Here is an 11507-nt window from a genome sequence, read left to right as displayed (position 1 = left end):
GCAGGATTTTGGAAGGGGTTCAATTAACCTGGGTCTTGAAGAATTGTGATTCCCTAAGCTTACCATGACCATGATTTTAGGAGCTTAAGAGAAGCAGAAAATTAACATTAATTTAAATCAAAGAATTATGGCAATAAGAATTATGTAATATTATAATTTAAAATAATAAATGGTTTTACCATTATTTAAACAAAAAAAATATAATATGTACTCATGTGCTCACCACCCAGGTTTTGCAGATATTAACCTTTGCTCATCACATTTCAGGTTTTTTCCTAAAGAAATAGACAATAAATCCTTGAAGTTTTTCTAAAGAAGTAGACAACAAATCCTGTACCCTATTCATCTCCTACCATTCTTCTCCAGAAGTACCCACTAGCTGGAACTAGTTCCTTACCCATCTGTTTTTCAATGTCATATTTCAGACTATCAAAGCTTTAATTTAGTATTAAATTGATTCACTGTGGCCTAAAAGAAGAGCCTTGGAAGTCACAGTAAGCCACGTGGATTGATGCTTTCTATACGCCAGTGTGGTGTCTGGTAAAGCTTACTGTAATGTGGCATATCATCTCTGCTAGGAATTTTTTCAGTGGGGGAACAGCATGCTAATAGCCATCTTTCTTGGTCTAAATAAATATAACTGTAAATCTAGACTATTTATAGAAGTTGCTGAGTTCTTAATTAAGCTGTACATACAGATTAGCAAGGATTATCTGATGAACTACATGCAGAACTAGAATGTCTTACATTTCTTTTTATCCCCCTACAGCCTCTTGTTTGTTCATAGTAAGAATTTTAGAATTTTAGGATAGATAAGGACCCAGAGATATCCTGATTCAACCTCCATTTTTGTTTTGTTTTGTTTTGTTTTTTGTTTTTTTTTTTTAATAGAAATGAACAAACTGACGCTAAGAATTTGACTTGTTCAAGACTTCAAAGCTAGCATATGACTCCAGGTTTGGTCCTACTACTATTTATCAGTTCCCCAGAAATTTCAATAGTGATTTTGACATAATAGTAGTCTGGGCTGTACATTCTGAATTAAAATGTTGGAAAGTCATGCACCTGTACAATAAAGTCACACTATAATTTTTTTGGTAATTTTTTCATTGTATCAATTTTTTTGTGGTAAGTTTTTTTAATTCTCTCACCTGTAAATCATAAAAGTGTTTTGAAGTCCCCTTTCATATGTGTGTTTATGTTACTTTTTTACTTTAGAATTTCCTCCATGTTGTTTTAAATATTAGTTTTGATGTATCAAGTTTTCTTAGTGTTATTAGTGAAATATTTTAACTTGCATAATAATTTTCTTAGAAATAGCTGACAGATGAGGGGGTTTAGAGTTGTCGGTGTTCAAATGATTGCAATAATGCCATTCAGAAAAGATTCAGAATTCAAATGTTTCTTAAATTCAAAACTTCAAAATTATGTTGCTTATATTTCTGATACGTTAACTTGTATATATTTTATATAAAAAAGGACTCTGAGATAAAATATATAAAACTAGCCTTTGGTCTCTTAATCCCTACTTTTCATTTTTTTTACTCAGAATTATTTCAGTTTTAAAACTCTTTCTCACTGTTAATTGAAATTAACACTGTTAATTGTAACTAACACTGTTAATTGTAACCTTGAAACTATGAGCATGTAAACTTTTTCAGAAACCTTTAGCTAGTTTGATGTTGGAAGATAGGTGATTTTAATGACATTCTCTAATACTGAACTATTATAAATTAAATTAACTTTTATAAATTAAATTAATTACAGTACTTTCTCAAGTTAAAGTTATGTTTTTTAATTTTACTTAGTATTTACTCAGCAGATGGGGGATTAGAAATTATATTTATGTTTCATTCAATAAAGATGCCTAGTTGTGCCCAGCACATTTGATCCTGGAGCTACAGAATTGATGATGAGAAGTTCTAGTAGAGGAGACTGTATGAAAGTTCTGTGAGAAAGTTAGGGTCTGTTTACTGTGGTTGCAGAGATAGATGATTTGGAAGGACTGAGGGCATCACTGGCTTTGTAGGCCTGCTGGGGAGTAGCAAAAGAGGAGACTACAGAGTTTGAACTCGATTCTGCTTAAGGATTTGAATAGCATGCAATTCATAACTAGTTAATCTACCTTCTATTAGGTCTAGAAACTAGGTTATTATTGTGATAGGCCTAAATCTAGGGAAAAAATTATAAGGTATCTTAATGAAAATGAACCAGACTACCCAGGGGTGTGTGTGTGTGTGTGTGTGTGTGTGTGTGAGTGAGTGAGAGAGAGAGAGAGAGAGAGAGAGAGAGAGAGAGAGAGAGAGAGAGAGAGAAATTAAATTTTAAGCTAAACAAAATGGTTCAAATCACCCTTTAAAATAATAACTATTACTGTTTCTACAAACCATTGTATTTAAATTTCCCATGGAAACTCTTGTTGACTAATGTCTTATTATCACTGTAACTTTGGGAAACTTGTACCTCCTCTACTTGCAGGGACAGTATGAAGACAAATGACAGGGTGAAATAGCTTCGAACTGTCAAGTCATGCTGTATAAATTCAAAGCATCGGTTGTTGCAGGGTTTGGAAAAAAATGAGCATTTATTTCCGAGGTACTTAATTTGGGGCAGTTACCAAAAAGATACTTTTATTTTACAAGACTTTGCAATATTTGATATTGTTCATTTCTTAACCCTTCTGGAAAACTGTTCCCAGTGCCACCATTTTTTTTGGTCTCATTTCTTTCTGACCATAATTTTAAGGGTTTCTTCAAAGGTTCTCAGGGTCCCATGCTCCACTGTGCCCAGCTCCTCTCCCTTCTGTGTTCTCTCTGAGCTCTTTCATCTGTTCTCATAGTTTTAACTACCACGTATGTATCTCATAATTTCAGTCGAGATCTCTCCTCAAGCTTCAGACTTCAGTGCTAGTCAAGCACCACTGTCAACATGTGCAGAACTGAACCCATTAATCCTCTTCCATTATCTGGTCCCTGCCCATCTCTCTGGTTGCATCTCATGGACTCCCTGTCTTGAATTTTATGCTGTAATAAGAATAGCTGTTGATTAAGCATTTACTGTGTACCACAGACATTGTGCTCCTTACTTGCATTCTTATTTAATTTCACCACATCCCTATGAGATGGATATTGTTATTATGCCATTTTACTGATGAACTTCTGAGAAATTAAATAATGTGTCCCAGGTCATGTAACTTGGAAATGGCAAATCTGGGACTTGAACACAGTTCTAACCCTGTGTTTGTGGCTGTATATCAGAGTGCTCACACTTCTTATTATGTTATTACTAGTACAAATATACTGTACATCTTACAATACGAGTTCTTTTCATCTCAGCCTTTCTAGTTTGATATATAATTAAAGATTCTGAGATAACTTTAAAAAGAGTGAAGTGGTCACTTTCAGCTTCTGGAAAGGTTACACTGTTAACTATTTGATGACACTGGTTCCTTAAGTAGAAGTATGTCCAGTAGACTCAATACATAGTTGTATTGACTTGTGATTTTGTATGAGCCTAACGAGCACATTCTCCTTTTGTTTAAGCTTGCTCTACTGAAGTGTGCTCTTAACCCCTGGGTTTAGCAATTCAACACCTTGCCAGTTCTCACCTCCCTGGTGTGGTATCTTTTTAGTCAGAGTTCTCAGTCTGGAATCTCTTCCTCCTTCTGTTTTCGCCTTCCTCTCGGTTGTCAGACTTCACCACTTTAAGTGCTTAGCTGAGACATCCCCTTGTGTAAAAAGCTTCCCTGACCTCCTTTTGTATCTCTACGCTGGATAAAGTCCCCTTGCTCTTTTTTCCTTCAGTATCTTGTGTGTATATAGGTGAGCATTTTAAACTGTCAGTGTGTCACAATGTACTGATATTTGTTTATGTTTCAGTCATTCATTAGAAGACAAGCTCTCTGGGGTAGAAAACACATCTCAAGCATTTTTGTGTCTATAATTTCTAAGGCATAATGCACTTTTATTGAATTACTGTCTAACCAGATGATTAAATGATTGATTTTATTACTACTGTCAGCTATAAACCTAAGAACACTGTATATATATATATTTTATTGAAGGGCTAATGTATTTGATCAATAATCATAAGATTAAAAGACATAATCTTTCATTTTAGTGTTGTCATGCACCACAGCCAAACTTTCCAATCAGTGATAATACCATATTTTAAAAAGCTATAATTGCATGTACAATTTAACATGTGTTAGATTGTACATCTTCATTAGTTAAAGCATTGCATAAAATTCTGTTAGGTGCATGTTAACCTTTTAAGCCCATTGTATTATGAATGTACAAATTTAATATTTGTTATTGTAATAATTCATGCTGTGATTTTTATTTGTATGCTAATGTTATGTTTATTCATTAAGGCTTTAATTACCTCAAATATTTAATTAAAGCCATGTTTTCAAGTATATGGCTTAATGATCTTAAAAATTAACTATTTGCAAGATTAGCCAAAGTAAAAATAGAAATCCAGAGGGGCTTAATTTGTGCCAGTCTCAGCGTGATTGCAATTTTCCAAAATGATTTTCATGTTTGAAAGACTTTTTTGTTTGAACCTAATATCCTTTTTTTTTAAAATGGAAAACTTTTAAGGTAAAAACTAACATCCTTGGGAGCTAGCTTTAAGAGTAATGTGTAAGTAATAATGTGGTAGATTTTTTAAAACTGAAATCGTTACAAGATTAGTGGGGGAAAACATAAGATACTACCCATGTAATAGAGGATTAGGGACCATTTTCCTTGAAAAGGTATATTTGAGATTTTCACTTTGGCTCATAAGGGATGGGAAAAGGTTTTTTGATGTTTCTAAGAACTGCTGATACAGTTGCCATATGTTTGTAGTATGGTATTTCTTGACTTCTAGACTAGGCACAGTTGCCTGCTCTCTCCTTTTGTGGATGCCTATACTTTACAACAGTCATCATGCGTAATTACCTCTCCAAAGCCTGTTTTCTTGCTAGGCTCTAAGGTTTGTGAGGGCTGAGACTGTGGATGTTTGTTTGCTACTGTACAATAGGTCCTTAATCAATGTTTATATAATAAATGATGCAAACAAGCAGAAAATGGTGATTTATTCCCAAAAGTAATTGTTTTGGTTCATGGTGATGTTTGAAGCACTGTAGATCTTGAAATATATTATGTTATTAAAGAACAATCGAATTAGCTTTAATATAATTTTAGTCTAATTCATGTATACCTATATCTTGAATTTTCTAAAATATTGTTTAAAATGCTACATTATCCATCATTTTTGAATAGTCATTTACCATATTTTGTTAGGAAATTGTTTTGTACTTAAATTTTGTTATTTGATATTTGAATTCTTCAAACAAAATAATAAAGTTATAACTAAATATCTCAACAGTTTCCTTAAGAAGTAAGCTCATATTTTTTAAAGTTGGTAATGCAGGTAAAATTTCCACATGGATACGTGGATAGAGGCACCTAGACCTCACATACTACCTCAGCTCCTTAAGTTCATAACCCACTGTTGATTTCTTTGGCATGTTCACTGACCCCACCACTGGCTGACCAGGGAAAGGACATAGGGATGCTGCTAATTGTGACTGACTTTACTGTACTGACTCACACATAGGCTTACTTCCATTTATTGCCTATGGTGGGTAGGGATGGTTGAAACAAGAAAAAAAGAGTAAGGCTCCTGGATAACAAAGGAAATTAACATGGAGGTAAATTAATTTCACTCACAAAAGCAAAAGTCCTCACCATGGCCTACAAAATCCTCATGATCTTGCCTTTGATGTGTTTCTGATCTCCTGTTCCTCTTTTCTGCCCCTTTCTCACTGAGTTTTATTACACTGGTTTCCTTGCTGATACTGAAACATTCTGGCATGCCTCCACCTTAGTGCCTTTTCCTCAGATAGTCTCTCTTGTCCCAGATATTTGAATGACTAACTCCCTCCTTCAAGGCCTTGCTCAGACTTCATCTCAGTGAAGTCTACCCTGATCACTCTACATAAAACTATAACCCACTTCCTATCCCCACTCCTGCCCCGCTTTACCCTGCCCTATTCTTTTATCTATAGTACTTAATCACCTTCCAACATACTATACAACTTATAATTTACAACTTATATTACTAATAATTTAGTTTACAAATAGTAAACTAAAATGTTACTTTAATAAGGGAAGAGTTTATCTGATTTTGTTTTTTGTTTTTTTTTTTTTGAGTCAAAAGGAAAGTTTATTAGAAAAGAGATAACACTCCATAGAGCATGGTCTCCTCTCAGAGGCAGAAGGCGAGAAGGACAATAAGAGAGACAGAGAGACAGAGCACTGAGAGGGACCTGTTTTTGTTTTTTTTTGTTGTGGTTATTTTAATAAACAGGTGTGTCTCAAGTATCTAAAACACTGGTGGTTGGTGTACAGAAGATGGTCAGTAACTATTTGTTTAATAAATGACAAATTTGGTTTTTGCAAGACTGAATTTGTTCTTCCTCATCTTGTGTCCCAAAACTGGACTGCCTCACACCCTCACTTCTGTTCTTTTCTCTTTGTCATTTGGACCCTTAGAACACATCTGGAATTAAAAAAAACACAAAAGTTCAGATCCAAGAAAATGAGGCCTAGAGAGAGAAAAAAGAACACTCTTTCTGGCAACTTAAGTTTTGTTTTTTAACATTTCTTGGGATGATTGCCGGTGAAGAATAACTGTACTTGGCGGAAACTCTGACTCTACCCTGTTGGAGTGAGGCCCTTTGAAATCCATGATGTTAATGGATGGTCTCAGCTCTTATATTGTACTGTGGTTTAGCCTGGAACAGAAATGAGCTTTAGTGGTGGACTGAATCATCAAGTAAATAGAACCAGTATAATAGGTGTGTTCCTTTACACCTGTCCCAGGTTTAAGAAGTTCCTAGGATTTAGGTGAATTAGGTTCTGGTTCTGACTTTGTAACCTACTCATTGTCTGGGCTTAATTTTTTTTCAGTTGTAAAATTGAACTAGACTTTTTTTCTGACTCTGTGATATTTAGCTATATCATCAGAAACATTTTAAGCTTTATAATTGTAGACCTCTTTCAAAATGTGTTAGCACTTATTAATCATGTTACTATATTATATGAAAGATTTATACTTGATAAGGTGCTGTACATAGCTGAAAACAATTGAGCACACAAGTAGTATCTAGAATTCTTTTCTTACGTAATTTCACAAGAAAAAACAGATTTGCAATAATCCTTAGAATTCAGTTAACTGGAAAATTGAGTCTTTAGCCATGATAAATAACTCATGTGTTAGAATCCATCTCCCTCCTTCCATTTCTCTCTTTTTTTCCTTTTTCTTATTTCTTTTCTATCTTTTGGGTTATCTATTGTATAATTTCTCCTTTTTGGCTTAGAGAACAAAAGGATGATGCTTGAAAGGAATTCTTCATGAATTTTACTTTTTCAATATATATTTTATTCATCGTTTTACCCTACTATCTAGCAGATTGTCTTGTATATAGTAGATGCTCCTATAGTGTTGCTTGAATGAATGAATTTGCTTTTATTTTTTCCCAATATTGAATTAACTCAGAAAGTGATTTTAAAATTTTTATTCTAAGAAAGGTGACTCTTGTGATGGTGGGACTTGATAATGCTGGTAAAACGGCAACGGCAAAGGGAATCCAAGGAGGTAAGCTGAAAATATTTATTATTAAATTATTTTGAATTATTTATTTATTTAAATTGCTTTATTACGTATTCATTGAGTACAGATAGTGTGCACTCCATTACTTTATAGTCTTACTATACTTTTGGCTAATGTGGTAAATAAACTCAGGTTTAATAATACCAGCCTATTATCATGTTTCAGATTTGAATAAATGCAAAGATGCAGAGGCTCATTGAGGTCTTTTATCAGTAATAGGGATCACATCTGTCTTCTAGTCCACAGGACGGAAAAAGTACAAAAAAAACCTGCCCCTGCCTTTAAGGATACCCATCTAGTTCCACTTAGATTTTCTTAGCCCGAATTTAATCACAAGGCTACAACTAAATGAAATGCAGGTAGAAATATAGTTAGCCAGCATAGCTATCTTGGCATCTCTTGATTTTCTTTTTCAATATGAAATGCAATTTTTGGAGTTATGTTAAAGATAGGTCCTCTGTGTCCTTAAAGGGTTTTATGTCATATATATGACAACTCATTGGATGGTTTTATTTAGTCTTAATTCAGTGCTTTGGTCTACAATATAGAAGTAACTGCTAGTGAGTTTTTTTGTGTACCCAGATGATGTAGCACAAACCAGACGTTTTAACGGTAAGAATTGAGAGAAAGCCTGACATGTATTTGTTTCTAAAAATGGATGTTGCAACAAGATACCATGCATACAAATAGTTAAGGAACTTTTATTTATGGAAGATTATGAAAGAAAATTAACACCTTACAAAACTTGCTTTTGGAGAAAAACATTTCGTCACCCCCAGTTTAACTATGTAACATTAGATGTAAATGACTTATTGTTGTCTGCGGATTCTTCTAAAGCCTTTTTGGTACCCTTCATGCTATCTCCTAGGTTATATCCTCCCATATACTCACTGTCATCATCTAAACCAGGGCTTGGCAAAATTCTGTAGAGAACTAGATAGTAAATATTTCGGACTTTGAGGGCCATATGCTTTTTCCCAAATATACAAATCTGATATAGTAGTTCAAAAGCAGCCATAGATAGTATATAAACAAATGAACGTGTCATGTTCCAGTGAAACTTTGTTTATGGATGCTAAAATTTGATGTTATAAATATTATTCTTTTGGGTTTTTTTTTGCAGTTATTTTAAAATATAAAACAAATTCTTAGCTCGAGGGTCATATAAAAACAGGTGGTGAGTCAGATTTGGCCTACAGGCCATCACCCCTTATTTAAACATCTTCCCTTCTTCCATTTTTTCATAGTCTCACATTAAAGGGAGCAGAATCTAAGAATCTGCTAATCAGATCATCTCATTTGTTGTGTGTACTTAGAATATTCTCTTTCCATTAGGCCCCTCCTCTTCCAAATTCTACCTTTATCAGTTTCTTTATCTAAGTTTAGAAAATGCTCAAGATGTCATATCATGAACAGATAGTTAAAGCTGCCTTCAACATTGTGCTCCCCTCTGGCTCTTTGTTTGTTCTTTATCTCATATTTACTCTTCAGCCTACCCCAGTGATTTCTTACCTTTTTTCTTTAAAAAAAAAAAATTCCGGTTATGTAGAACTACTTCAAGTTTTCCAAATTGAGCCTTTTCTTGCCTTTGTATTTTTGTTTATGCTCTTCCCACTTGTCTTACTAGAGAATATCTACTTATCTTTAAAGATAGAATATCTACGTATCTCTAAAGATGTATTTTTGTCATATAGTCTCTTTCTTTATGAAGTCCTTTCTGATCACTTGCTGCCTTCACACATTACCACCACCAGCAGGAGAATTTACAGCTTCCTCTGTTTTGGCCTGCTCTTAACCTAGACCTGCTTGTGTCACTACTTAATTGCCCTTTTGTTCATGTATCTCTTCACCTCTCCAGATGGTAAATTCCCAAAGGGTAGTTTTACTCATTTTGGTGTCTCAGTTCAGGCCACGCCTTACTTGTAGAAGGCAGTGTTCTTAAAACATTTTGCCCATGGCTTCTACTCTTCAACTTATTCTTGGCTCTTCTCTGTTTGTTTGTTTTTGATGTATATTTTTTACATATATCTGTTTCTTCTCTAACAACATTGCCGTTGTCTAAATTCAGATCCCTACTGTCTTTCATCTATAATGTTATTATAGTTTCCTAATCTAAGAGTACTTTTCCTGTCTTGAGCTTAACTTCTTTCAATCAACTTCTCTTTTTCACAGCTGTCAGAATGATTGTATTAGTTGGATATAGGTTTGGTTGTTCTAACAGAGACCTAAAATAACAGTGGCTTAACAAAACAAGAGTTTATTTCTTTCTCATAGCAATGCAGGCAAAAGTAGTCTAGGGCTGGCATAGCAGCTCCATGGTATTAGGGACTCAAGTTCCTTCTATTTGCTTTGCCATTCCAAGTGTTCTCCCATGCCTCAGTGGTACAAGGTAGCTTATAGCTATATGTGCATTTGAGCTAGAAGGAAGAGGTAAAGGGCAAGGGGAGGCAATCCCCTTTTGCTTTAAGTGTATGACCAGAAGCCACTGCATCACTGCAGCTCACTTGCCATTGACTAGAATCAGTGGTGTTCTGGAGCCAGCTCCTACTTGTACTTATTGGCTCATATCAGTTAGTGAGAACCAAATAGGCACATCTCTTACCAACTCTGTTTTCAGGTACCTCATGTTGGTTGTTGGAAATTGGCTACAGTGTGGGTATTTACACCATGGAAATTGGCAAATCTACATATCAAATTTCCCCAACTTGGGTTAAACATTTAACAGTGCACCACCAGCACATTACCTAGAACCTATACACTACTAGCACACTCTTAGAACCTGTTCTCGCAGCCACTCCTAGCTGCCATATAGACCAGGGATTATATTCTTTATCCTAAAAGGCTATGTGCTCAGCTGAAAAATCCAGGATTCTCTGACTGTTCAATGCTTCTTCCTAATAGTTCCTAAAAAACTATTGGTATTTTAGATGGGAAAGTTCTTCGTCTAAATTGGCCACTAGCATTGTTGGATATTAATACATCTTCATTTTTTGTATTTATTTGTTTATATATGTTTTGTTTTTTTTTTAACTTTGTGTAAGAGCTCTGTAAGATAAGATGGATTTTATTAATCTGTATATCTAGGACCTTTCACAGTGCTTAGCATATAACAGTTGTTCAATAAGTAGTTATTGATCATATATTTTCGTATTATCTTAGACTCTCTAGAGGTTGTCTTAACATATACTTTACTGAAATTCTCAGGATTGTGGACCATATTTCTTTGTATCCCTGGTTCTTATATGATGCCCAATCTAAATAGGCCTTCAATAAATGTTTACAAACATAGATGGATGGATAAGTATATGGAAGGACAAAAAGAAGGATGGATGTAAAGACAGCAGCTTCAGCTATCTTAGCAGCCTAGTAGTGTAATATTGAGCCACTGTATGTTTTGTGCTGAATGCTAAGGATGCAAACATAGGTCCCAGCAAGAAGACAGAATTTATGATAGATGGTGTAAATTATACTAGAAGTAGGAAGGAATCATCAGAGAAGGATTTTTAGAGAAAGTCGTAACCTGAACGTTTAGTCTTGAGTTTTGAAACACAGAATCATGAGTAGGAACCGGAGAAAAGAATGGAGAAGTAGGGGAGGGTGTTCCATGTATCAAAAGAAACAGGCTTTTAAAGTCCTGAAGACCTGGATTTGAGTCCTGGCTCTGCCTACTGTGTAACCTTGAAGAAATTAATCTGAATTGGTTTCCTGGGAATCTTGCCATCATTTTATCTGTACTTATGTTGCTCCCCTGCCTAGAATGTTTTTTTCCCTTTCTTTGTTATAATTTTGTAGCTATTAAGACTTCACTCCCATTTCACTTGTCTCTGAAGTTTTCGTATACCATA

At 34.6% G+C, this 11507-nt stretch overlaps 1 protein-coding gene across 1 annotated transcript in view; it reads left to right on the top strand.

The window, feature by feature from the left end:
• Positions 1 to 11507, top strand: part of ARL13B (ADP ribosylation factor like GTPase 13B) — a 63335-nt gene that overhangs the window by 7028 nt on the left and 44800 nt on the right. Inside the window, exon 2 of the mRNA XM_011356431.2 lies at positions 7577 to 7647. Coding sequence (XP_011354733.1) covers positions 7577 to 7647 — 71 coding nt within the window. The remainder of the gene's footprint in view (positions 1 to 7576; positions 7648 to 11507) is intronic.

Source organism: Pteropus vampyrus, unplaced genomic scaffold (assembly GCF_000151845.1).
Source record: "Pteropus vampyrus isolate Shadow unplaced genomic scaffold, Pvam_2.0 Scaffold26, whole genome shotgun sequence".
Lineage (NCBI taxonomy): Eukaryota > Metazoa > Chordata > Mammalia > Chiroptera > Pteropodidae > Pteropus > Pteropus vampyrus.
This window is presented reverse-complemented; position numbering and strand designations above follow the sequence as displayed.